The 26,827-nt window shown below is 39.3% G+C and overlaps 2 protein-coding genes across 4 annotated transcripts; both read right to left on the bottom strand.

Annotated features, from left to right (window-relative positions):
- Positions 1 to 1,361: 1,361 nt before the first annotated feature.
- LOC144647778 (neurexin-4-like) lies at positions 1,362 to 9,198 on the bottom strand. Of its 3 annotated transcripts, XM_078507471.1 has the most exons (4): positions 9,048 to 9,198; positions 8,026 to 8,384; positions 4,506 to 4,626; positions 1,362 to 3,298 (listed from the first exon to the last, which is right to left on the bottom strand). In XM_078507471.1, exons 2-4 carry the CDS (start codon positions 8,380 to 8,382, stop codon positions 2,676 to 2,678), a joined length of 1,101 nt encoding a protein of 366 aa, XP_078363597.1. In that variant the 5' UTR covers positions 8,383 to 8,384; positions 9,048 to 9,198; the 3' UTR covers positions 1,362 to 2,675. The 3 variants fall into 3 exon arrangements, with proteins under 3 accessions (XP_078363597.1, XP_078363596.1, XP_078363595.1); XM_078507470.1 differs by lacking the exon at positions 9,048 to 9,198 and having other exon boundaries at positions 8,026 to 8,513; XM_078507469.1 differs by lacking the exons at positions 8,026 to 8,384; positions 9,048 to 9,198 and adding an exon at positions 5,597 to 6,321.
- Positions 9,199 to 18,616: 9,418 nt separating this feature from the next.
- On the bottom strand, positions 18,617 to 24,898 carry LOC144647753 (uncharacterized). Its single transcript, XM_078507433.1, has 4 exons — positions 24,533 to 24,898; positions 23,397 to 23,517; positions 22,306 to 22,932; positions 18,617 to 20,475 (listed from the first exon to the last, which is right to left on the bottom strand). The coding sequence occupies exons 1-4, from the start codon at positions 24,887 to 24,889 to the stop codon at positions 19,853 to 19,855; spliced, it is 1,728 nt and encodes a 575-aa protein (XP_078363559.1). The 5' UTR covers positions 24,890 to 24,898; the 3' UTR covers positions 18,617 to 19,852.
- Between the last annotated feature and the right edge of the window lie 1,929 nt (positions 24,899 to 26,827).

Raw genomic sequence — 26,827 nt, 5'->3', positions numbered from 1 at the left:
CTGATTTGGGTTCTTTCCTTTTTTATGAATAGGTGAACATTATATTTGCTACGTCATTCAGTCCAAGGACTGCTAAGTGTTATAGTTTTTGCCGCTAAAGAATGAATGAAAAGCTCTTTAACCAGGGAGGGCTTGGTATGGAGACCGTCCCTCTCCCTCCTACTTAGGACAAGTTTTCGCCAAATAAACAGATCCATACTGTTTAGCATGTGCGGCTTGACTGTAAAAAAATGAAATTTATTTACCCACGTGACACAGAAAAGCTCAGGAGCTCGTAAAGACGTGTACGTGTATCCAAGATCGAATTGGAATTTGGAGCGTTGGTTTTTGTACGCAACTTGATATCAAGAAGAGCCACTATGTGGAAGAAGCAACTGTAAATTCCCATTTAACATTTTTTATCTTTTTATATTATTCTTTATTATTATCGTGGTTATCTCGCGGGGAATTAAGGGACATCCCAAAAAAATCCAATTTTTTAAAGAATATATACGCGTTTATAAATACAACAAACCTGCATCGAACTCTGACTCAAAGCATCTTATTATATTTTATTATATTATATATGTCTTATTTTTTGTTTCTAAAATTCACCTTGTTTCCAATTATGCACCTTTACAATTCACCACACAAACCAGTCCATTAAAATACCCTTATATGCATCCATTGTAATATCCAACGACCTTGGCCTCACATATTACTGAACTCAAACGACCTAGAGACTGTTTCTAACTTGAAACACCGCCTTCCCGAAGTTTACAAGTGTGATATAAGTGAAACAAAGATTCAGTAAAACACACGCGAAAAGTTTTTTTTATAATTCAAGAAATCATATTTTACAATTGTTTGGTACGGCGTTATTGTTAAAGTGTAATGGCGAAATAAGCACAAACTCAACAAGTTAATCCCAGAATAAATTTGCCGTGTTGCCTAACATTGTTCCGGATTTTAATTTTTACGATCCCTACTATTCCCGCTATTATTATTTCAGCAAAAACTTACTCTTTTCTAAATCTAAAAATACCGGTACGAAAAGGAAAAGACAGAAATAGCTTAAACAATGCAGAGCTACTGCATTGAATAAACATTACTGCTGGCTGATCAAGAGAGAAATAAACAAGAACAACAGAACAGTTTTAGAATGTACTGCCTTAATGTTCCGTGCCGCACTCCAGAAAGAGTCATGCCAGCCTGTATATTATTTACATATTAACTTTGAATTATTTGAGAAATAATTCAATTTTGGCGGGAAAATTTTAATAGTCGAAAATCCTTGTTTTTTGTATTTCTTGGAGCTCTGTTTGAGCAAAATGGAGATGTACAAACAGGCATTTGACAAACAAAAGCCACTATGAAGAAACGATGAGTTTAGAGTATTTAAATTTACTTGCCAAACTTCAGACTGAGCTCTTTGACGTCACGCATACATTACCAGCTCCAAGATGGCGGCGTTCAGTTGTCGAGTTTTGGGAAAGATTTCGTAGGGTTATAGCTTACTTTGGAGGCTGAAACTTTGGCGAATAAAATTTCGTTGTATAAACTTTTTATTGGCGTAGAGAAAATAAATGGTCATTCTGGAGTGAACTCCTCCTTTAAGGTGATTGTAGGCCGAATCCACAATCACCACATATAATCTGCCTGAGCGAATATTCCAATTGTTTTCATAAATTTTTATACAATTTCTTTCAAATAACGATTTCCAACTATTTTTCTAACTTGCCGATTGAGCTAAATCGCGCGCAGACGAGACTGAAGTATCATTTGAAACCTTCAGTGGTGTGCAAGAGCTCGATATTTTCGAGTTTTTAAAATAACGTATCGGTGAATGTAGTGATTTTTGTCTACTCGAAAAAATTGAATTTTACAGTAACATCCCAAAATCTTCTTCCTCAACTTTAGAGATCGAGACAGAAGTTTACAAGGCCATTTCGCAGAGGAACATCAGCCACTTCTCCAGAAATAGTGTCCCCAATTAGTTTTAAAAGCTAAATACCATTGACACATTAGTAACGTCTTTCTTCTCTTTACTGGAAACTAATTAATAATTAGACGGCAAGCTCGAGGTTTCTATCTGCTGTTAAAGTTCACCACTAAATTTTCTTCGATTAAATTGATCACGTGACGCGATAGTGTTCATCAACGGAGGGCACTATCAGCCCGTTGTGCCCGTGGTAAAAATGCCCGGATGGATAGTGCCCGCCCGTGAATTTTTTGTAAACAAACGTGCCTATAGAACATTCCTGATACGAATACAATCACGCTCGTGTTGCCCTTGAAAGGAAAATAAATCAATTAGTGAATGGGAATTTGAAGTGGCATTTCCGCAGTGTTTGCCTTTTGTGGAGGAAGAACAACTGGACGAGAACCAACAACTAACTCAACCCACATATGACGCCGGGTCCGGAAATCGAACCCAGGCCACATTGGTGGGTGGCAAGCGCTCTCATCACTGCACCACACCTACTCACCTTTTGACAAACAAAAACCAAAAAACGGCAGATGTTGGGCAGTAAATCTATTCGAATCTTTCAGTAATACAAGAGGACTGAGTAAAAGTAAAAAGCCTAGTAGTTGTCGCTACAAACAGGTTTTCTACGTTTTCGGCTGGCGACCCTAACAAACCGAAATTAATGAATGATTACAGTTTATTTTCCCCTAGAAAGGATAGACAATATTCACGGACTTCCATAACACTTGAATTTTCCGAGTGTGTGGTAACCTGCTTCACTAGAGCTTCCTGTATCTCCAAATCTCAACTGCATCACAGGAAGGTCAGATTTTTCAGTGAGAAGACCGCTGTCCCCTCGCCACACGCTATCATTTGCATCGCAGTTGCATCCGCGGGTGGGATCTGCGCATGAATTTGTCACCCCGCATGTGCATTTGTAGGTATCAGCTGGTGTGGCTCCTCCCCAATAGTTCATAGCCACCATATTGCGTGATACCCACCAGCCATTTTTGGCACCATTGTTGAGAAGAAGGCTGTTCAAGCATTCGTACTTGATAAACTGCTCGCAGTTGGTGGAAACAATCGTCAGACCAGCCAGTTGTGCCACGCTAATCACGCCAGCCCCAGTGTAGTGAACGTCACGAGAGTAGGAACCCTTGCCCTCAAATCCATTAACCAGCGTTTGTGCCTCACTGTCGTGACTGACCACTGTCACGCCAACTCCATTCTTGAGCGTCATGTCACAGTACACAGAAAACGGCTCATTGCCTCCTTCTCCATCAGGATCGATGACGTAATCAGCACTGACGGCCTGTGAGCTGAAAGATTTTATGTCACTGCAGGTTTTTCCTAAGTAGAATTACACAATCGGATATCAAATATATTGTAGAAATATGTCGCCCAAAAAATTACTCTGTGCGACATTTACAAGAGTTATTTACAAGTTGAATACAAGCTTACTAATAATTTATTTCTATTTTTGCATATTTTGTAACCAACCCAAACAACCTGATCCGGCTATTTTTACCGATCCAAACGAGATTGTGCATTTAAGTTAAAAAGTACACCGCGCACTTTGTTGACGTAAATGATTTCTGCCTGGCGTGTGTTAATCGATGTTCGCGATAATTACTTATGCGCATCCTAACTACTCACGTAATCCTGGTCGCTTCGCCACGCCATGTCATTCACCGAGCGCGCGTTGAGTAACATTTCTAAACACATATAGGGTGTAGCCGTTTCGTTAACTTCGCTTGCAGTTCGCTCTGTTAAATGTTTAGTGGGCCCCCAATTTTTGGGATATATCACCTTTTCTGATAAATCGCTACCGATGGGCAAAAAATAAGCCTAATTTGAATGTTAGTAGTTTATTATTATTTTTTTTTTCATTTTTTGATGTCTGATTAGCACACTCGTTGAGGTATCTGGATAGAGAGCGCATGGTTGCGAGTTGAAATCCCAGAGGAGACAGTTTTTTTTCTTTTTTTTAACCATTAGTACTAAAATGGTTTTTTTTTGTTATTATATCGCTCCGTAGGTATCATTGCAGAATAATTTACATGTAAGCTGTAAATAAATATATCAGAACATATAGACTGATTCAGGTACAAATGTACTTGTGCTGTTACATCTGAAAAGCTTTTCCTTTTCTTGCGAACAAGCAGCCACGCACTCGATTTTAGCCAACGGGTCTGGTTTCTAGATAGATCCATCGTTGATGAAGCTTACGTAAAAACTGATTTAGTATTCGAATGCTCCTTCATGTACGGCGCTAGCTAGCTTTACACGTAATTGTCAGCCATATTTTGTTTCTTCGCTTCTGTTTTTTCTTGTAATCCCCTTAAAACGCCTTTATACAGCTGCCTTTATACGGCCACCTTGCTACACTCTTTCTACAAGTATATCTGCTGGTTAGCGGAGTAGCAAAAAATGTTTACAGCTGATGGACCAACCAACCAACCAACTGTGCGAGTGCCATTGGGCTACCCACTATACTCCTGAATTAAAAATTCAGGCGTAAAAATTCAGTCGTAAAAAGTGTTAAAATTTTGCTTACCGGTACGTTGACAAAAATTGCCAGCAAATCCTGGCTGACAGTCACAGTGATAATCATGTTGTTCAAAGTTAGGAACACAGGCGCCATTATTCTGGCAGGGGTTGTTTTTCTCGCATGGAAACTGTGAAAGAAACATGAATCGTAAATAGGTAAATAAGATTGAATAAAATTCACTTGTTGAAGTTTGGGTACTTCAGATTTGTTAGGGTTGAACTAATATAAATAAACACTCCATCTCAAATAAGCGTCCTCCAATGAGTAACCATAATCGAGCACTTCGTCAAATTTGTACCGCATTTTATGCGACGAAGTAGTTACTTGTTTGGAATAACTAAGAAGAAGTTTTCGAATACTTCTTACCATACTGTTTAATATTAATTAGTTATGCCTTCGCTGCTGGACGTTTTGGCTTCAATTTCAAAATGACGATTGTTGAGCCCCTCAAATTCAAATTACGACTGAATTTCTGACAAGGCTTCAAGCCGAATCATCTCTGCAGAATCATAACGCTAAAAGGCAGAATTAACTTATTTTTGTTATTGGGAAGATTTAGAAAATATTATCTTATTTCTTGTCGAAAATTTGAAAGAATTTTTTATAATTAGCAACTTACACAAATTAGCAGAAACTTAATTCGGTCTCGTCTTTTTATATATTGGTCTTCTCGTTAGCTTTCCTTGAGTATCCTTTAGACAACATTTATTAGTGGCTGACATTTTTTTTTCATAAAGTAAGTTAACATTTATTATTCATCGATAGAAATTGCCTTTACAGGTTTTGCTCCTAGAGCATAACTAAAGCACTATAGTGTGGCAACCTATGGCCGGCATTAGTGTTCGTGCCCATAATTATGGTGAAAAAGTGACAAATAACCGAAGACATTCTTTTTAAAACAGTCAAGCAGCTGGCGGAGAGGATATGCTCACCTAGAGGCAAACTTGAGTTTAAGCCAATAAGGCCAAGTAATAAAATGAAATGAATCACATATGCAGTCATAGAGTCGCGTTTTTGTAATATTTCAGTGAATGATTTTCCCAAAATTTCACTGAGGCTGAAAGAGTATTGGTTAAAAATTTTGTTTTCAAACTCACCAACGGACTGAAATGATTAAAAGTGCTGTTTTCTTGAAGATCGCTTTCGGAGGCTCTATACTTATCAGTAGCTAACAACTCACACAGATGAAGACCGCTAGCGTCAGGGAATACTGCAATGTTGAACGAATAACATTTTGTTTTGCCCATACACGCGAAGACACAGTCAAATGTATCCACGACGAAAGGAGAAGTAATTGTTGCCGCCCGTAAGTAATGGTAAAGCTCGGGTTTAAAGTTTCCATCGTATTCCTGGAATCTCTGATGACGGTAAATAAGGGCGCCGGGCTGAGAAGACCCAGTTATTTCACAGACGTGTAAAACGCCAATGAATATCGACACGATAAAAGCCATCCTATCTCCAAACATGTAGAGGAAGAGTTCTATGTGCAAACTGACAGATATAAGCAGATGCCTGTTAAAGAGCCAATATATATGCATGCTGGCATCAAGCAGTGAATTATTATTACTGATACAAACATTATGTAGGTAATGTATTTAGGCTTCCATCGAGTTCTTGAAATATGCCCTAATAAAAAAAATATATATATCGAAAAAATACGCTATTTATTGCATGTGTTGGTTTACGTGTGATCAACAGTCTTCGTTAGTGGTTTTAAAATGTAATTAACTAAACCGTGTGATATTAAATTAAACAGTTTTGATAATTAATATCCATATATTTTAATAATAAAATTCCCTGTATGATTACGCACGCATAAGCTGGTTTCCATAGACTCTAACGTCGTCGCGATAAAACACTGTTACGCAAACAAATTTAGTTCTTTAATTGGTGTGGAAACGGATAAATCAAATGTTTGCTTCAGAACGTTTCTGGAAAATTTTTCATTGTTTTTCCAAACGCCAATGAATATCAACACGATAAAAGCCATCATGTCTGCATTCCAAATAATTAGAGGAAAAGTTCCATGTGCGAACTGACAGATAGAAGCAGATGCTGCAGGTATTTAAAGAGCCAATATATATGCATGCTGGCGTCCAGCAGTGAATTATTATTACTGATACAAACATGTAGGTAGCGTATTAAGGTTTCCATCGAGTTCTTGGAATATGCCCTAAAAAAGTATATATAGAAAAAAAAAAAGACTCGGTTTTGCGTGTGAGCAAGAGTCTTCATGAGTGGTTTCAAAATACCGTTGCTCTTGATTGGCTAAAAATCTAATTAACTAAATCGTGCGATTTTAAATTAAACAGTTTTGTTAATAAATAATCCAAATATTTTAATTAAAATTCTTTGTAAGAATACGTAAGCATAAGCTGTGTTTCCATAGGTTCCAACGTCATTGCGAAAACATAGTTTCGCAAACAAATTTAGTTCTTTAATTGGTGTGGCAACGGATAAACATTTGCTTCGAAAGTCAAATGTTTCTGCGGTAAAAGTTCAAATGCATTTTTTGCAAAGATCCGCTTTGGCGAAAAACATGTTTCTTTTGCTTGCAAGGGGAAACAAGTGGAATGTTTCGAAAAACTCCGAACAAAATTTCCTTTTATGTATTCTTGGTTAATTTCTGACTTAATTTTGCGTGTGTACCAATGTTTTTATTAGTGACTCCACGTAACGTTGCTACATTATTAATTTGACGTTACGTTCATTCCCAGATATCGATATATTTTCAGAATTTTGGAAAGTTCCATGTTGGAATATAATTATGCGCACGCTGAAGGCTGTGTTTTTATTGACGCCGTAAACTGCAAAATATCGTTTTTGAAACATGTTTAACAATTTTTTTATGATCTAACGGAGAAAATGATTTTGCTGCAGAAAACAAATGTTTCTGAAAAAATTCGACAGTTTTATTATATCTTCATTTATGATTCCAATATCATTGGCAGATTATTGTTTTTAGATTAATATAAGCTATTCTTTCGCTGCTGGACATTTGGCTTCAATTTCAAAACGACGATTGTTAGTCCCTCAAATTCAAATTCTGACAGAATTTCAGAAAAGCTGAATCAATCCTTCAAAATCATAATGCTAAAAAGCAGAATAAACTTACTTTCCTTATAAGGAAGATTAAGAAAATATTTTCTTATTTCGTTAAAAATTCGAAATGACTCTTTTTTTTAATTTGGAAAATGTGATGTATTTATAAGCAGCTGACGGAGAGGATATGCTCAGCTCGACGGGGACTTGTGTTTAAGTCGATAAGGCCAAGTAATTTAATGAAATGAGAGTACATTGATATATTTAAAGCACTGATTCCAAGAGATAATCCACGAAATGTTAGCAATTAGTTTGCGAGAAAGTTGTGGCTAACATGTATATTAGTATATCACGGTTTATACCTGAATTAAATTATTTTTATCCCAATGTGCTGTAATTCAGAACCAATATGATTATTATCAGCATAGAGTCGATGACACTGAGGCCAGAAAAGAATTGGTTGAAATTTAGTTTTTAAACTTACCAATGGGCTGAAATGATGGAAGGTGCTGTTTTCTTGAAGATCACTTTCCGAGGCTCTGTACTTATCAGTAGCTAACAACTCACACAGATAAAGACCGCTCGCGTCAGGGAATGCTGCCATGTTAAACGAATAACACTTCGTTTCGCCCATACACGCGAAGACACAGTCAAATGTATCCACGACGAAAGAAGACGTTATTGTTGTCGCCCGTAAGTAATGGTAAAGCTCGGGTTTGAAGTTTCCATCGTTAGCCTGGAGTCTCTGATGACGGTAAATAAGGGCGCCGGGCTGAGAAGACCCAGTAATTTTAGAGACGTGTAAAACGCCAATGAATATGAACACGATAAAAGCCATCATGTCTGCAAACATGAAAAGGACGATTTCAATATGGAAACTGACAGAAAGAAGCAGAATTGTTCCCTTAGTGGACACAAATTACTGCCACATATAGAAGCGGACGCCACAGATAATTTAACGAGCAATGAATAAAAGCAATGAATCAATTTTTTCTTTCTTGCAGAAGATCACCAAGACTAGAGAACCGAACACCAGTGCTGAACCCGTGGCTGAGTTTAAATCTACTGCCGTTCTACCTTATGTCAAAGGTCTTTCCGAGCAACTTCGCCGCTGCCTAGAACAACAAGGCGTACGCGCTGTTTTCAAGTCGGAAACTACAGTACGATCACAACTAGTACGGCCGAAATCTCCTTCATCATCAGCATGCAGGGCTTGTTTTAGGTCCCGCAGGTTTCACAGGCAGAAAGTCCATAACCTGGATAGATACAATCAGCCAAACTGGCTTTCGTTGCTTGTCCTACCCAGAAGTATTGAATGATACAAGGTGATAGATCTTATTAGTTATAGTTGAGGCTGATCAAAACGTCATAAAAAAATTAAAAGGAAAAAACTTACATAAAGAGGATTTGCAATAAATATAAAGTCTATTTATCCCAGCAAGAGCGGGAATGTTGCCACTAATTTATACCCAGATGTCATTCCAGCTGAGCGACATGAAAACCCACCTTTGAAAACTTGAAGATCGATGCATGAAACAGCGGGCAGCAGTCCCAAAATAATGAATCTCTCGAGATCGAGAGATTGTTGGAGAACAGTATTTATAGGCGATCGAGAATTCGTGATCAGTTGAGAACTAATTTTGTCAGTCGTAGAGTTCTCATCGGTTAGGACTGAGGAATTAAAACAGTTTTCACTTTACTAATGAAATGTCCGAGAAACTCCCGCTCCTATGTACTTCAGTGAGTACGTTGTTTTTTTATCTGTCAAGAAATATTTTTGCTTTAATTTTAATGGCTTTTTAAAAATGCGAGACTTCTGAGAAACTTCTGCTCGGTTACTTAATTCAGAGACATGTCGTTTTTAATTGGTCGAAAATTTAAATGCCGTTTTAGCTGCGAAATGAAATTGCCTAAAAAACCTCCTGCATTGTTTACCTTAGTAAGTGACGTCATTTTTAATTGGTGGCGTCGTTTTAATTTGTTGAGAACAAGTTAAAATACCGGAGAAGCTTCTGCTCTGTAATTAAAGTGCTTGAAAAAACTCCTGCTCTGTGTACCTAAATCAGTCACGTCATTTTTAATATTTTACACCACGATTATAGACACGACCGCTGATGCTGGCCAGAGATATAATGTCACCAGAAATATCATTAATGTAGAAGCTGCCACACAATTAGTGTTTAAATTATGTTCTGGGAACAAAACTTGAAAGGCAACGTCTAGCTATTTCCTTTAATAAATAATTAAGGAGGCTCGTTGCTCTGAACTTAGTACACAGAGCAGGAGTTTCTCAGATATTTTAATCATAGGCGTACGAGGCGGGGGGGCGAGGGGGGCTGCAGCCCCCCCCAGTGCCAAAATTTTTCGGGCAAAATGCTTAGAATTCGGGCAACGAGCCTAGGGGAAAAATGGAAAATAAGCCGACAAATCTCAACATTACGTTCAAAATGAATTACATCAAAGGAAAACGTATTGGAAATATATCGAACTTTGTGGTTTAAAAGTCCAAATTTCTTTTTCATCTGCTTTCGTTTCCTCTCGCAAATTGCTATAATCATGTTCGAGTTTTCTCGAAAATTCTGCGTGGCCCCTCAGTTTGATTCAGTTGCACTCAGCTTTTCCAATGTTTCACGCGCTTTTGTATAACTTTCAAGTGGGGAAAATAATATAAATTGGCTCCCCGAAAATACTTTAGTTTTTGTTGAACTAGAGCGAATGAATAAAATATTTCCAAAGAAAAAGGATTCAGTGCATTAATTGACACCTTCGGGCAACGCCACGAAATTAATTTAAGAACTATTGTTTTGTTTGAGCAAGTAGGCAAGGTTTGTACGCAACTATTTCAATGCACGTTTTGCTGTCCATTTTATATTCCTCTTTTTTCGGCTTTCAACCAATGCCATATTTTTTTTTCGGGCAATTAGGTCTCCGCCCTCCCAGGTCCGAAGGTGCCCGTGCGAGATATTAAGAAAAAACATCACTGCTTTTTCAAAACACTAGAGAAACTCCTGCTCTATGTACCTAGGTTACTCGCGCCGTTTTTAATTAATAATCTATCAGAAATGTAAAATCTTAAATTTCAAGTACAAATATCAGGCACTGAGGCGGCGGAGAAAAAAATAAAATATATAAGTATATAATCAATGGATGTTCATCCACTTTCAAAAGCTTGTCTTAATATGTCGATGTTATTTAACATGTCCGAATGGATGGCTTGATAAATTTTAGCAGTCTTTAATAATTCTTACAAAGAAGGCACACCTAAAGGAGGAACTCTTGCGGACTTCGTTTGGATATCAAACGGATGGTTAGCTCTAGTGCTTTTGCTTCTACAATACTTGAAATAATAGGCCATTTAGTCCGAACACTGTTTTGTAACATTCTTCTAAGGACAGATACTCTCTTCGATGTTGAATTTGTCTTCCAGTTTAGCAATTAAACGTATTTTACATCGTTCTTTGACCTAAAGCTAATAAAGCAATTCTCGATGCTCTTCGTTGTACTTTTTCGATAGTTGATTTATCTTTAACTAGGGTGAGGTGACCATACTGGGCATGAATATTCTAGGATCGGTCTCGCCAGTGATCATGTCTTCTAAAGCATAAAGAGAATTGCTTTGTTCTTTATTGCTGAGCCCAGTACTTTGATTGTTTTATTTACTATTACATCCACGTGATCCCACCAGGATAAATCTCTTAACACGTTAACAGCTAAGTCGATAGATCTTTTAACATTCTATATTTGACAGGTAATATGAATGTATACTTTTGTCCTGTACTTATGCGTTATTCTTAGAAATTCGCATTTCTGAGGGTTGAACTTAACTTGCCAGCTCTTTGTCCAGTTTTTTAGAGAATCTACAACCCCAGACAAACATTTTGGAAAGTTTTGCCCTTTTGTTCTTCCCCTCCCCATTTGAATGTTTAGCGAAAAGCTACCTTACACACACAAGGTTATAAAATGAGGGACCAGCATTGATAGGGGGGGGGGGGGGGGGGGGCGGGGGGAACCTACAACAGTACAAGGATGGGGATTGCTAAATTGAATTAGAAACTCTCTTTTATCGGAAATGTTTTTACAACCTTCTCAACTTTTTCTGTCTTGGGTTGTAGGTCAGACTGTTGTCGTCAACATAAATCCAGAACAAACTGGGTCTGAGGATTGTGCCCTGGGGAAGAGTCTCGAAGGGGTTAACCGTTTGCCATAAAACGGCCAAAAATGTAGCCGTTAGGAGTATAAAATGGAACAAATCTTTCCCGTTAGCCGTAAAATATGATAATCGTAACACGGGCAGTAAATAAAAACAAAACATACTATATAGCTAGATCACTTCATCGTCCCAGAATGGTCCTAAGACCTTAAGTATACCTTCAAAATGGAAATTAATATTGTAACTTTAAAAACAATGGAAACTTACTTTTTAACTTCTGTTAACCGAAATGGAAATAAAATAATTGTTAGAGGTAAAAATAAGACGCCAAAATTTTAACCGTCAACCGCAAAAGCCGCCACCCCCTGAGACGCTCCTGGGACCATCTGCAGCACGAACCACGTATTACGACCCTCTGTTGCCTGTTGTTTAAAAGGTTCCTAAACCATCGCAACAGCGGGCAAATCAATACCGTGTCGGCTAAGCTTAAGAAGAAGGCGCTCGTGAGGCACACTGTCGAATGCTTTCGAGCGGTCTAGGAAAATGGCATCTGTTGTTTTCGAGCTATTTCTGTATAAGCACCGGTAACAACTTAGAAGTTGTGCGAGCGTAGAATTCCTTTCAAAAAACCAAACTGATCTGGGTTCTTTCCTTTTTTTATGAATCGGTGAACATTATATTTGCCATTTTCCATTCGGCAAGCAACAGCCCAGTCGTTAAAGACTTGTTGAATAATATGACAATTAGTGTGCACTTTCTTTCGCCCTACTTTCAAAAAGAGTGACCCTTCCGGCCACCTTGCAGCTAAACTCAGAGAATCAAAGGACATTGCAGAATGCAGTTGAAAGTATGATGTTTTATGTTTGTGTTCATTTGCTTTATTTTACTTTCAATTAGACGTTGAAACACCACTTATATTCCTTTCTGGGTGCTCCTTACGCTAACATTTGCAACCGACACACTTCGTTTCCAATTATGTACCTTTATATTCACCACACAAAACCAGTCTATTAAAACGAAAGACCGTGGCTTCACATATTACTGAACGCAAACGACCTAGAGACTGTTTCTAACTTGAATCACCGCCTTCCCGAAGTTTACAAGTGTGATATAAGTGACACAAAGATACAGCAAAACACAAGTGAAACTTTTTTTTTTATAATTCAAGAAATCATATTTTACAACTGTTTGGAACGGCGTTATTGTTAAAGTGCAGGGGGGGGGGGGGGGATAGAAACGTGTAGTGTACTAGGAGGAGCAACGCGACGGCTAAAATCAACAACTGCTCGATGGCGGCCATGTGCTCAACTCGCTGGTTTTAATCCCATAATGAAACTCAATACAAATATACGTCACGCATACATTACGCATACATTACATCTTTTCCTCCCTTAGTTCAGAAACAGTCCCTTCAAAAAAACTCAACAGATTGTTTCATAATGTCTCAATGTAAACATCAACTGATTGTTCCATAATGTCTCAACGTAAACATCAACTGATTGTTCCATAATGTCTCAATGTCCTTATAAAATCACAGACTTGTTAACAAATTGAAATCTTAACAATGTTCACACAGTCACGTAATCCTTGAGATACTCTGGAGCTCTCCTAGAACGCTGAGACTTCCTAGACTGTGCCAGCGCTGGCATTGGTGGTTCTGCCTGAGGCCCTGGAATATGAACCTCTCCCTCTCTGCAAACTTCCTCAGTGGATGCACTCTCGTCCCCCACTTTTACTTTGGAAAACATACGGTTTTGCTCCGCAGGCGTGGTTGATTCAGGCAAATCATCGTCCTCAATATCAATAGTGGGCACACCATGTCGTTTAAGGAGGTGATCCACATGTCGACGAGCCACCACCCCGTCTTCATACTTGACTGTATACGATAGTGGGCCGGTTCTACTTTCAATGTGTGCATTCTTCCACTTCAACCCCGGGTTAAAATTCTTTACTAGTACGCTGTCTCCCTCAGCAAACTGTCGTTCTTTTCTTGTGTTGTCGTGCTGTCCCTTCTGTGACAGTTGTTGGGTCTCTACGCGTTGTCTTACATCTGGTCGAATGAGATCCAGACGGGTTCGCAGACGACGGTTGAACAGAAGTTCAGCTGGTGTCACTCCAGTAGTGGTCTGAGGTGTCGATCTATAGGCTAACAAGAACCTGCTAAGCCTGGCGTGCACGGTACCTCCGGATTCGTCCATTTTCTTCATCCCTTCTTTGAATATGCGGACAGACCGCTCTGCCAGGCCATTAGAGGAAGGATGCCGAGGAGCTGTTTTCACATGTAAGATGCCATTCCTAGCCATGAAGTCACCAAATTCTTCACTTGTATATCCAGAGCCATTGTCCGAGACCACCATTTCAGGTAATCCGTGGGTGGCGAAAACCTGTCGGAGTTTCTCTATAGTAGCTGTCGCACTGGTACTGGATGTTGGGTAGACCTCAATCCACTTGCTGTATGCATCTACCACAATAAGAAACAACTGTCCCTTAAAGGGTCCTGCATGGTCGATGTGTATGCGGGACCAGGGCTTTTCAGGCCATTCCCAAGGATGGAGGGGTGCAGCAGTAGGTGCGGCGCTATGCAGCTGACATACTTCACATGACTTGACCATTTCCTCGATATCTGTTTTTAACCCTGGCCACCATAGGTAGCTGCGTGCCAGGTTCTTCATTCTCACCATTCCGGGGTGAGTAGCATGCAGGTCCTGCAAAAGCTGTCGCTGACCCTGAGCTGGAACAACCACACGGTTCCCCCACAAGATACATCCATTGTGTGTGCCTAATTCATCTCTTCTTACAAAGAATGGCTGCAAACTTCTATCGGGGCATTTATCACCCCAGCCCTGCTGAACTCTTCTAAAAACCTGTTGTAGCACTGGGTCTGAGGCTGTCCACTCTGCAATGTGATCTGCACACACTGGCATACCTTCCAGCCGCTCCAACAACAGTATAGTTTCACCGGGTATGGGTACCTGCACTACTGTGTCGGCCAAAGGTAAACGACTCAGACCATCAGCATTGCCATGTTTAGATCCCTCTCGGTATGTGAGGTCGTAGTCATAGCCTGCCAGAAGTAACGCCCACCTTTGAATTCTTGGTGATGCCATTGAGGGAACAGCTTTGTCTGCCTTAAACAGACCCAAAAGTGGCTTGTGGTCAGTAAAAATCTTGAACTTCTGTCCATACAGATACTGATGAAACTTCTTGATTCCAAATATCACAGCAGCTCCCTCCTTATCCAGTTGAGCATAGTTTCGTTCTGCTGGTGATAGGGTCCTTGATGCATACGAAATAGGCCTTTCCTCCCCATTGATAATGTTAGAGAGCACTGCTCCCAGTCCGTATGGTGAGGCATCACAGGACAACACAAGTTCCTTGCTTGGGTCATAATGGACTAACAAATCTGATGAACTTAACATGTTCTTAGCCTGAGTAAAAGCTTCCACCTGTCTTTTACCCCAAGTCCATTTGCAGTCTTTGGCAAGGAGTTCATGCAAGGGGGCCAATACAGTGGCCAGATTTGGCAAATAACAGGCATAGTAGTTTAACATTCCCAGAAAGGCCTGAAGTTCCTTGACATTTGTAGGTGCAGGCGCCTCGTGGATCGCTCTTACTTTGCTGTATACGGGTTGAATGCCGTCGCTGTTGATGCGATGCCCCAAATAAACCACCTCGTTCCGTAGAAAGACACACTTCTTCAGCTTTAAGCGCACGCCTGCCTTAGTTAATCGTGCCAGGACTTCCTTTAAATGTTTCAGGTGGTCGTGTCTTGTCTTGCCTGTCACGAGGATATCATCAATCCTGACAACAACTTGTGGTATTCCTTGAAGGAGGCTTTCAATGGTGCGTTGAAAAATTCCTGGGGCCGAAGAAATGCCGTACGGGAGACGATTGTATTTGAAGAGACCCTTGTGGGTGTTGATGGTTGTAAAACCTTTAGACTCCTCATCTAACTCCAGCTGTTGGTACGCTTGGCTTAAATCCAGCTTTGTGAATTCTTTGCCCCCTCCTAAGGTTGCATACAGATCTTCAATCTTGGGAATGGGGTAGTTGTCTAACTTGGCTGCTTGATTGATCGTTTGCTTGTAGTCCCCACAAATTCTGATGGTACCATCCTCTTTGACAATGGGGACAATGGGTGTGGCCCATTCTGAGAATTCAACTGTTTCTATTGTCCCTTCTTTAACAAGTCGATCCAATTCCAGTTCAATTTTCTCACGCAGAGCATAAGCTACAGGCCTAGCTTTAAGGTATCGTGGCTTCTCAGAAGGATCGATGTAGATTTTCGCCTTCACTCCCTCGACTTTCCCCAGACCCTCTTGGAAAATGGAGGAATGCGTCTCTAAAATTTCATTCAAGTCTTTATCCATGGTAGTTAAATTGAAAATCTCACTCCAATTTAATGTCAGATGTGAAAGCCAGTTACGCCCCATAAGGCATGGACCCTCTCCACTGATAATCACAGCTGGTAAAACACTCTTAGACCCATTGTACTCGACTTCTAGCTCACATTCCCCCACTGAAGGTATGACTTCCCCTGTATAGGTACGCAGTACTGTATTCACAGCGTTAAGTTTCAACACCCTTTCCTGCTGGGACAACTGGCGAAATGTTTTCTCATTGATAACAGTTGTAGATGCCCCAGTGTCAATTTCCATATTCACTTTCATGCCATTAACTACCACTGTTACTTTGTACGGATTATGGCCACCACTTGAACTAACACAAAACAACTGGCCATAAACATCTTCCTCATCCCCAGCATGCTCATCATAAACATTAACAACCTCTTCTAACTGGTGCAAGTTACCTGACCTCTGTTGACCCGGGTGCCTACTTTGATCACTTCTGTTCGGTTGAAATCCTTGTCTCTCACCTCTGGACGGACTTCTGGTGCGATTTGGACATCTGTCAGCAATATGGCCTCTTTGTTTGCAATAGTAACAGTTCAGTTCCTTAAACCTACATGTTTGTGCACTATGATTCCCTCCGCACCTAAAACACAGAGCTTTGTTTGGTGTGCGTCGATCATCTGCCCATTTCTTTGCAGCTTTTGTTCCATCGGCTTGCATCGTGACCTGATTTACCACCTCTGACAACTTCGCCTCCTGCAGCACAGCCATATTTTGCGTAGTGATTTCCATTGATGTTGCAATTTCGAAAGCCTTCTGAAATGTTAATTCCTTTTCCACAAGAAGGCGTCGCTGTATTTTCTCATCCTTAATTCCACAAACAATTCTGTCCCGTAGCATAATCTCAAGGGTATCATTGTACCCACAATGTTCAGCCAAATTCCTAAGCGCCGCCACAAAATCTGCCACAGATTCTCCTTCGTTGCGAAAACGGTTGTTGAACTTAAACCTTTGTACAATTTCCGACGGTTTCGGAGCCGAATGATCCTGTATCAGCTTAACCAGGTCTTGATACGACTTTTCTCCCGGTTTGACAGGTGCCAAAAGGTCACACATTAATTTGTACACTTTACCTACACATACGCTTAGCAGTATCGCTCGCCTTTTCGCCTTGTCGCCTGCGGTCTCATCGCCGATACCGTTCGCCTCAAAATAATGTCCAAGTCGTTCCGTATAATGCTCCCACGTTTCCGCCGTCTCTTCGAATGCCTCCACTCGGCCAAATAAAGTCGCCATCACGTTTCCTCGTCGCCAAATGTAGTGTACTAGGAGGAGCAACGCGACGACTAAAATCAACAACTGCTCGATGGCGGCCATGTGCTCAACTCGCTGGTTTTAATCCCATAATGCAACTCAATACAAATATACGTCACGCATACATTACGCATACATTACAAAACGAGGTCTGGGACCGAGTAGCGATGCTCTCACAACTTGCAACGGGATCAATTCACGATGTAGACAGCGAGGTTTTGGACGATGATATAACAGGCAATCTTTTCCCGCGAAATGGAAGCTATGACAATCACGACTACCATGCCGTGGAATCACTTATTATTAAGGGGTTCAATACTCTTAACTAAAAATCTAAAAGCAGGATGTTTATCCGAAAATTTCGTCATCGTCGTGTAATTATAAGAACGCAGAATTTTGTGATGTTGTACTACTTTTTAGTGCTGACATGCAAATGATTGTACCACGATTTTCAACTGGCCCACATGGGGATTGTTAATCAAAGAACGACCAAGTCAACAAACAACCTCGAAACAATAGAGCAAGAACATTAGCTCCAACCGGCGCGGGGATATGCGATCGCCACGTTTTCATTACCATTTCGGTGATGGTTTTATTTCATAACAAACACCGGACACCAAGAACATTTCCGGAGAAATTTTCGCTGCTTTAAAGACAAAACTTAGAAAACCATTTTTTTTTTTACCACGATAAGAAAAAATAATCGAACTCTCTCACTGGTCCCATGTTGTTATTGTTTTGTCAAGTTCACAAAGAAAGGAGCTGCTCATGCGCCTTAGAGACATCGGCTGACTACAGCCCCGATGATTGCTTTGCAAGTTGTGAGAGCATCGCTCAGTTTTTATATAAGAGAATGTATGGGAAGTTGCTGCCCCCCCCCCCCCCCCCATAAATTTGTCGTGTGGCATAAAATTGTTCCGGATTTTAATTTTAATTTTCACGTTTAATTTTCACGATCCCCACTATTACCGCTATTATTATTTCAGCAAAAACTTACTCGTTTCTAAATCTAAAAATACCGGTACGAAAAGAAAACGACAGAAATAGCTTGAACAATGCAGAGCTACTGTATTGGATAAGCATTACTGCTGGCTCATCAAGAGAGAAATCAACAAGAACAACAGAACAGTTTTAGAATGCACTGCCTTAAAGTTCCGTGCCACATTCCAGAAAGATTCATGCCAGCCTGTATATTATTTACATATTAACTTTGAATTATTTGATAAATAAATTATCTGAATGTGAATATTTTATAAAACAACTATTTCAAAAATTCACAATAAAACTGCGCTATTAGAAATACGCGAATCTTATTGGTTCTCCCACTCAAGTTGACATTTCTACAGTCAAACTTTTTATAATTGAGGTGATTGTAGGCCGAATCAACAATCACCACATATAATCTGCCTGAGCGAATATTCCAATTGTTTTCATAAATTTCTAATACAATTTCTTTCAAATAACGATTTCCAACTATTTCTCTAACTTGCCGATTGAGTGAAATCGCGCGCAGACGAGACTGAAGTATTATTTGAAACCTTCACAGGTGTACAAGGGCTCGTAGTTTATTCGACATTTTCGAGTTTTTAAAGTAACGTATCGGTGAATGTAGTGATTTATGTCTACTCGAAAAATTGAATTTTACAGTAACATCCCCAAATCTTCTTCCTCAACTTTAGAGATCGAGACAGAAGTTTACAAGGCCATTTCGCAGAGGAACACCAGTCACTTCTCCAGAAAAAGTGTCCCCAATTAGTTTTAAAAAGCTAAATACCATTGACACATTAATAACGTTTTTCTTCTCTTCACTGGAAACTAATTAATAATTGGACGGCAACCTCGAGGTTTCTATCTGCTGTTACAGTTCACCACTAAATTTTATTTGATGCTGATTGGTTTAAATTGATCACGTGACGCGATAGTGTTCATCCGCGGAGGGCACTATCAGCCCGTTGTGCCCGTGGTAAAAGTGCCCGGATGGATAGTGCCCAACCGTGATTTTTTTGTAAAAAAACGTGCCTATAGAACATTCCTGATACGAATACAATCACGCTCGTGTTGCCCTTGAAAGGAGAATCAATCAATTAGTGAATGGGAATTTGCAGTAGCATTTCCAGAGATTTGCTCTTCATCCACATGAATAAGAATTAAGAAGTGGAGAACCAACAACTAACTCAACCCACATATGTCGCCGGGTCCGGAAATCGAACCCAGGCCACATTGATGGGTCGCAAGCGCTCTCATCACTGCACCACACCTACTCACCTTTTGACAAACAAAAACCAAAAAACGGCAATTGTTGGGCAGTAAATCTATTCGAATCTTTTAGTAATACAAGAGGACTGAGAAAAAGAAAAAAGCCGAGTAGTTGTCGCTACAAACAGGTTTTCTACGTTTTCGGCTGGCGACCCTAACAAAAATCAAAATTAATGAATGATTATATTTTCTTTTCCCCTAGCAAGGATAGACAATATTCTTGCAAAGATAGACAATATTCACGGACTTCCATAACACTTGAATTTCCCGAGTGTGTGGTAACCTGCTTCACTAGAGCTTCCTGTATCTCCAAATCTCAACTGCATCACGGGAAGGTCAGATTTTTCAGTGAGAAGACCGCTGTCCTCTCGCCACACGCTATCATTTATGTCGCAGTTGCATCCGCGGCTGGGATCTGCGCATGAATTTGTCAACCCACATGCGCATTTGTAGGTATCAGCTGGTGTGGCTCCTCCCCAATAGTTCATATCCTCGATATTGCGTGACACCCACCAGCCATATAAACGGCCATTGTAGAGAAGATAGCTTTTCACGCATTCGTACTTGATAAACTGCTCGCAGTTGATAGAAGCAGTGGTCAGACCAGCCAGTTGTGAAACGGTGGTCAAGCCACCTGCAATGTAGTGAACGTCACGTGAGTAAGAACCCTTTGCCTCGTATCCATCAACCAGCGTTCTAGCCTCACTGTCGTGACTGACAACTGTCACGCCAACTCCGTTCTTGTCGGTCATGTCACAGTACACAGTAAATGGCTCATAGCCTCCTTCTCCATCAGGATCGATGACGTAATCGCCACTAACAGCTTGTGAGCTTTGAGACTTTATGTCACTGCAGGTTTTTCCTATGTAAGGTTACACAATTGGATGTTAAATATATTGCTGAAAAATGTCGCCAAAAAAAAAACAATCGCAAGATTTATAAGAATTATTGCAGGTTTTAAAATAACTTACTGATCAGTAACTTCTATCTTTGCAAAGGGTGCAAATGACCCCAAGGACCTGCCCATATTTTTACTAATCAAAACGGGAATTGTTCATTTTAGTTGAAAAGTACTCCAAACACGTTTTTGCCGTATTGATTTCTAGCTAATGTGTTATTAAAGTTCGCAGCTTGTTAACTCGATTGAAGGAACCTTGAACCATGAAAAGCATAAACCATAAACGATGCGTCATAAATGTTTATTGGGAGAATCGGAAACCACCCACTCAAAAACGCGTGAAAAAATAATATCCTTCATACTCTGGCAACTGAAAGATTTACCGAGGCTAGGACTAATTATAAGACCATTGAGTTTGACTCAAAACGATTTTCTAGCTGCGTTAGGAGCCATTAAATATGTTGCCCCTTCAGACCCGACGCAATTTTTCGGGAAAATAAGATAAATAGGCATTTTTCGAGGTGCCGTAAAATATTTCATTTGCATCGAACACCGACCATGTTTATATTAATTTGTTCATAAACGTTTCTAGTTTTTCAACAAGGTAGCAAGTTTTCCCTCGATTTACCTGGAATTGCGAAATCAAGGATATAATGACCGCTACTGATCGGCATCGAACGAAGGCTGAAAAATGACCTTGTATGCTTTAGAAGCGAATATTTCAATTTCGGGACCTAGCTGATAACCTAACTCTAAGTCCCATGTACGTTTTCAGTATTTCAAAAGTTATGACCGTTTTTATTAGTACTTGCGCGAGTATAAACGATATTTCCAGTTATATCAAAATCGAGCCTCTAGAACAGATTTTGTCAGAAAATACAGCTTACCCGCTTCCCACATCCAGTTTCCAATCCTCCAGATGGCAGAATTCTAATACATTTTCAACAAAAAGGCAGGTATTATCTTCCAAACTTGAGGATAACTTCCATCGATCGAGTGAATTATTTATAGCGAACCAAAGCTCAAAACTATGGCCACCTTTCGCTAGACGCTAGATAGCGTATCGAAAAATCATTTCAGAGGTTCAGTCTTCGGGAAGCAGACAATAAACTGTCCACGGTTATATATTATTGCCGGATTTTATATATTATTGCCGATAAAGGAACACACCTTTTGGCTGGGTAGAGTAAAAATATCAGCTAGGTGCCAAATTGAAATATTTGCTGCTAAGCTAGGTCATTTTTTAGCCTTCGTTCAATGCCGATCAGTAGTTGTCATTATATCCTTAATTTCACATTTCCAGATAAATCGAGGGAAACTGCTTTCTTCTTTAAAAAAACCATAAACGTTTATGAAAAAATTGATAAAAGCATTGTCGGTGTTCGATGCGAATGAAATTTGCCTATTTTTCTAATTTTCCAGACGTTGCAACGGGCCCGAAGGGGCAAAATATTTATGGGTCTAATACGTACAAAAAATCATTTTCAATCAAACCAAATCTGTTTTAGTTCTACCCTCGGTAAAGTCACCCAGTTGCCAGAATTTCCCGCAAAATTATTTTTTTCAACCGAATTTGAGTGGTCGGTTTTAACAAATACAGCCTCTTAAAACGCTCTCACAAAAAGAAAATATCTTGCTAAATTAATAAATAGGGTATTACCATTCGGCTATTGTTCATGGTTTATGCTTTTCTTTAATTTGATGTATGAAGAAAAGTATCTTAAATGAATATTAAGAAACAGAGAAGCTTCCTTTAGAAAAAAAAAATGTTCTTGACGACTTGGGGCCAAATACCTGATATTGAGCTCCCATAACACTTAAATTTTCCGAGTGTGTGGTAACCTGATTCACCAGAGTTTCCAGTATCTCCAAATCGCAACTGCAACACGGGAAGATCAGATCTTTCTGTGATGAAACCGCTGTCCTCTCGCCACACGCTATCTTCTATGTCACAGTTGCATCCGTCGCTGGGATCTGCGCATGAATTTGTCAACCCGCATGCGCATTTGTAGATATCAGCTGGCTTGGCTCCTCCCCAATAGTTCATATCCTCCATATTGCGTGACACCCACCAGCCATACTTGACGCCATTGTAAAGAAGAGGGTTTCCCACGCACTCGTACTTGATAAACTGCTCGCAGTTGGCGGAAACAATCGTCAGACCAGCGAATTGTGCCACGCTAGTCACGCCAGCCCCAGTGTAGTAAACGTTGCGTGAGTAAGCACCTTGGCCCTCAAATCCATCAACCAGCGTTCTTGCCTCACTGTCGTGACTGACCACTGTCACGCCAACTCCATCATTGACTGTCATGTCACAGTACACTGAAAACGGCTCATAGCCTCCTTCTCCATCGGGATCGATGACGTAATCACCACTGACAGCTTGTGAGCTGTGAGATATTATGTCACTGCAGGTTTTTCCTAAGTAGAGTAACATAAATGGATGCCAAATATATTGTTGAAAAATGTCACCCATTAAAAAACAAACTAGCTGATTAATTACTTCTATCTTTGTATCCTATAGGTTGTAACCGACCCGAAAACCTGGCCATATTGTTACCGATCAAAACAGTCAAAACAGGAATTGTTAAATTAATTATTGTCAGTGAAAAACAACACCAAACACAGGCTATATTGACTTAATTGATTTCTACCCGGTTTTTGAATCTGTGTATATAAAACAAATATTCCAAATAAAACGTAGATAGTTAACAACGCCAGTGGGGTAATTAATTATTATTATTATTATTCATTTATTTATTTATTTTTGTGTGGCGTTGCCGAATAGTTAAACACGGAAATGCCAAGACCAAATCCAAGAGGGACTCCCAAAAAGAAAAATGAGAAAAAATGAAAAAAAGAAAACGTGTTAAAGTTTTTCTTACCTGTACGTTCACAAAAGATTCCAGCAAATCCTGGCTGACAATCACAGTGATAATCATGTTGTTCAAAGTTAGGAACACAGGCGCCATTATTCTGGCAGGGGTTGTTTTTCTTGCATGGAAACTGTGAAAGAAAAATAAATCGTAAATAGGTGAAGTAGATTGAATAAAATTCATTGTTTGAAGTTTGGTAACTTCAGATTTGTTAGGGTTAAACTAATATAAATAAACACTCCATCTCAAATAAGCGTCCTCCAATGAGCAACCATAATCGAGAACTTCGTCAAATTTGTATGGTATTTTATGTGACGAAGTAGTTATTTGTTGGGAATATCAGAAAGGAGACATTTTCGAAGACTTCTTACTATACTGTTTAATATTAATTAAGTATTCCTTCGCTGTTGGACATTTGGCTTCAGTTTCAAAATGACGATTGTTGAGCCCCTCAAATTCAAATTCCGACTGAATTTCTGACAAGGCTTCAAGCCAAATCTACTCTGCAAAATCATAACGCTAAAAGGTAGAATAATTTGTTTTGTTATTAGGAAAATTTAGAAAATATTATCTTATTTCTTGTCAAAAATTTGAAAGGATTTTTTATACTTAGCAACCTACACAAATGTGATGCTTTTAAAGAGAGCAGAAACTCAATTCGGTCTCGTCTTTTTATTTGATATTGGTCTTCTCTTTAGCTTTCCTTGAGTATCCTTTAGACAAAATTTATTAATGGCTGACATTTTTTCATAAAAAAATAAGTTAACAATTATTATTCATCGATGGAAATTGCCTTTACAGGTTTTGTTCCTAGAGCATAACTAAAGCACTATAGTGTGGCAGCCTCTATACATAAATGAAATTTCTGGTGAAATTACACTCTGGCCGGCATTAGTGTCCGTGCCCATAATCAAGGTGAAAAGGTGACAAATAACCGAAGATATTCTTTTTAAAACAGTCAAGCAGCTGGCGGAGAGGATATGCTCACCTAGACGTGAACTTGAGTTTAAGGCCAAGTAATTAAATGAAATGAATCATATTTAGAGTCATAGAGTCGCCCTTTTGTAATATTTCAGTGAATGATTTTCCCAAAATTTCACTTAGGCTAGAAGAGTATTGGTCAAAAATTTTGTTTTAAAACTCACCAATGGACTGAAATGATGAAAAGTGTTGTTTTCTTGAAGATCGCTCTCCGAGGCTCTATACTTATCAGTAGCTAGCAACTCACACATATAAAGACCGCTAGCGTTGGGGAATGCTGCCCTATTAAACGAATAACACTTCGGTTCGCCCATACATGCGAAGACACAGTCAAATGTATCCACGACGAAAGAAGACGAAATTGTTGTCGCTGATAAGTAATGGTAATGCTCGGGTTTGAAGTTTCCATCGTAAGCCTGGAGTCTCTGATGACGATAAATAAGGGCGCCGGGCTGAGAAGACCCAGTTATTTCACAGACTTGTAAAACGCCAATGAATATCAACACGATAAAAGCCATCATGTGTTACAACCATCTAGAGGAAGAGTTCTTTATGCGAACTGACAGATGCCGCAGGTATTTAAAGAGCCAATAATTTATGTATGCATGCTGGCATCAAGCAGTGAATTATTATTACTGATACAAACATTGTGTAGGAAGAGTATTTACGCTTCAACCGAGTTCTCGGAATATGCCCGATATACAAAATGCAACGTATACAGAAAAAAAATACGCCATTTATAACATGCGTTTATGACTTGGTTTACGTGTGATCAACAGTCTTCGTTAGTGGTTTCAAAATGTCGCTGCTCGTGATTGAGTACAAGTTTAATTAACTAAACCGTGTGATATTAAATTAAACAGTTTTGTTAATTAATATCCATATATTTTAATAATAAAATTCCCTGTACGATTACGCACGCATAAGCTGTGTTTCCATAGACCCTAACGTCGTCGCGATAAAACACTGTTACGCAAACAAATTTTGTTCTTTAATTGGTGTGGAAACGGATAAATCAAATGTTTGTTTCAGAACGTTTCTGGAAAAATTTCATTTTTTTTTTTGCTTTGGCGAAAAAAAAAAAACAAGGGGAAACAAGTGAAATGTTTCAAAAAAAGTCCGAAAATTTTTTCCTTTTATGTATCCTTGACTGGTTTCTGAGTTGACTTTGCGTGTGTACCACTGTTTTCATTAGTGACTCCACGTAACGTTGCTACATTATTAATTAAACGTTACGTTCATTCTCAGATATCGATATATTTTCCGAATTTTGGAAAGTTCTATGTTGGAATATAATCACGCCCACGCTGAAGGCTGTGTTTTTATAGGCACCGTAAACTGCAAAATATCATTTTTGAAACATGTTTAACAATTTTTTTTTATGATGTAACAGAGAATATGATTTTGCTGCAGAAAACAAATGTTTCTGAAAAAATACAGAGATTTATTATGTCTTCATTTATGATTCCAGTATCATTGGTATATTATTGTTTTTACATTTAATTAAGTAAAATGCTTTCAAAAAAGCCACACATATGCAACGTCGTTACCATGCCAAATTAAAAGATATACGACAGATCGAACGCGGCAAATTTAATTGTTTACCTTTAAGGAGGGTCCTTCTTAACTACCAATTTGTTCTGGAAAGAATTTTGTAGGATAGGTTATTGTGTTAGGAACTTGATGTCACCATGGCAACGGAATTTTGACAGGCATGTTTTCCCAAATTTGAAATTTTTGAGCACTTTGCAGTAAATTTGGGCGGTTTTCTCACGTTATAAAAAAATTTTGAAATCTAAGATGGCGGATCCAAGATGGCGGCTGTTTTGATATAATGACGTAATTGTCACGTGATGTGGCGTCATCGTCCCACGTGACGTATACCAAAAGAAAGATTTTGGGACATTCATTAGTTTCATTGTGATTGTTTTAATATTCTGGAAGTTACGGAGGGGGGCGGAATTCCCCCGCCCCCCCCCCCCGGTCTGAAAAGATCCAAAAAAGTCCGGTCTGAATAGGGTTAAGTAGAAGGCGCGAGCTCGTGAGGCACACTGTTGAATGCTTTCGACAGGTCTAAGAAAATGGCATCTGTTGTTTTCGAGCTATTTCTGTATAAGCACCGGTAACAATATATGCATGCTGGCATCAAGCAGTGAATTATTATATATATCATTATGTAGGAAGTGTATTTAGGCTTCCATCGAGTTCTTGAAATATGCCCTAACAAAAGAAAAACAATATCGAAAAATACGCCATTTATTACATGCGTTTATGACTTGGTTTGCCTGTGAGCAACAGTCTTAGTTAGTGGTTTTAAAATGTTGCTGCTCGTGATTGACTACAAGTTTAATTAACTAAACCGTGTGATATTAAATTAAACAGTTTTGTTAACCCTGTACGATTACGCACGCATAAGCTGTGTTTCCATAGACCCTAACGTCGTCGCAATAAAACACTGT

The sequence above is a fragment of the Oculina patagonica genome, chromosome 4 (genome assembly GCF_052425735.1).
Source record: "Oculina patagonica isolate OP01 chromosome 4, crgOcupat, whole genome shotgun sequence".
NCBI lineage: Eukaryota > Metazoa > Cnidaria > Anthozoa > Scleractinia > Oculinidae > Oculina > Oculina patagonica.
Note: the sequence above shows the minus strand (reverse complement) of the source record. Positions and strands in the feature narration are given on the sequence as shown.

Bases quoted from the DNA above. Each gene is read 5' to 3' on its own strand.
- LOC144647753 (XM_078507433.1), bottom strand. From the start codon at position 24,889: ATGATGGCTTTTATCGTGTTGATATTCATTGGCGTTTTACAAGTCTGT. The intron at 22,933-23,396 runs GTAAGAAAAACT...TACTCTACTTAG, and splicing joins AATCTTTTGTGAACGTACAG to GAAAAACCTGCAGTGACATA. The intron at 20,476-22,305 runs GTATTTGGCCCC...AACCTTACATAG, and splicing joins TTATGGGAGCTCAATATCAG to GAAAAACCTGCAGTGACATA.
- LOC144647778 (XM_078507469.1), bottom strand. From the start codon at position 6,037: ATGCATATATATTGGCTCTTTAACAGGCATCTGCTTATATCTGTCAGT. The intron at 4,627-5,596 runs GTGAGTTTGAAA...TTTCTTTCACAG, and splicing joins TTAATCATTTCAGTCCGTTG to TTTCCATGCGAGAAAAACAA. The intron at 3,299-4,505 runs GTAAGCAAAATT...AATTCTACTTAG, and splicing joins CAATTTTTGTCAACGTACCG to GAAAAACCTGCAGTGACATA.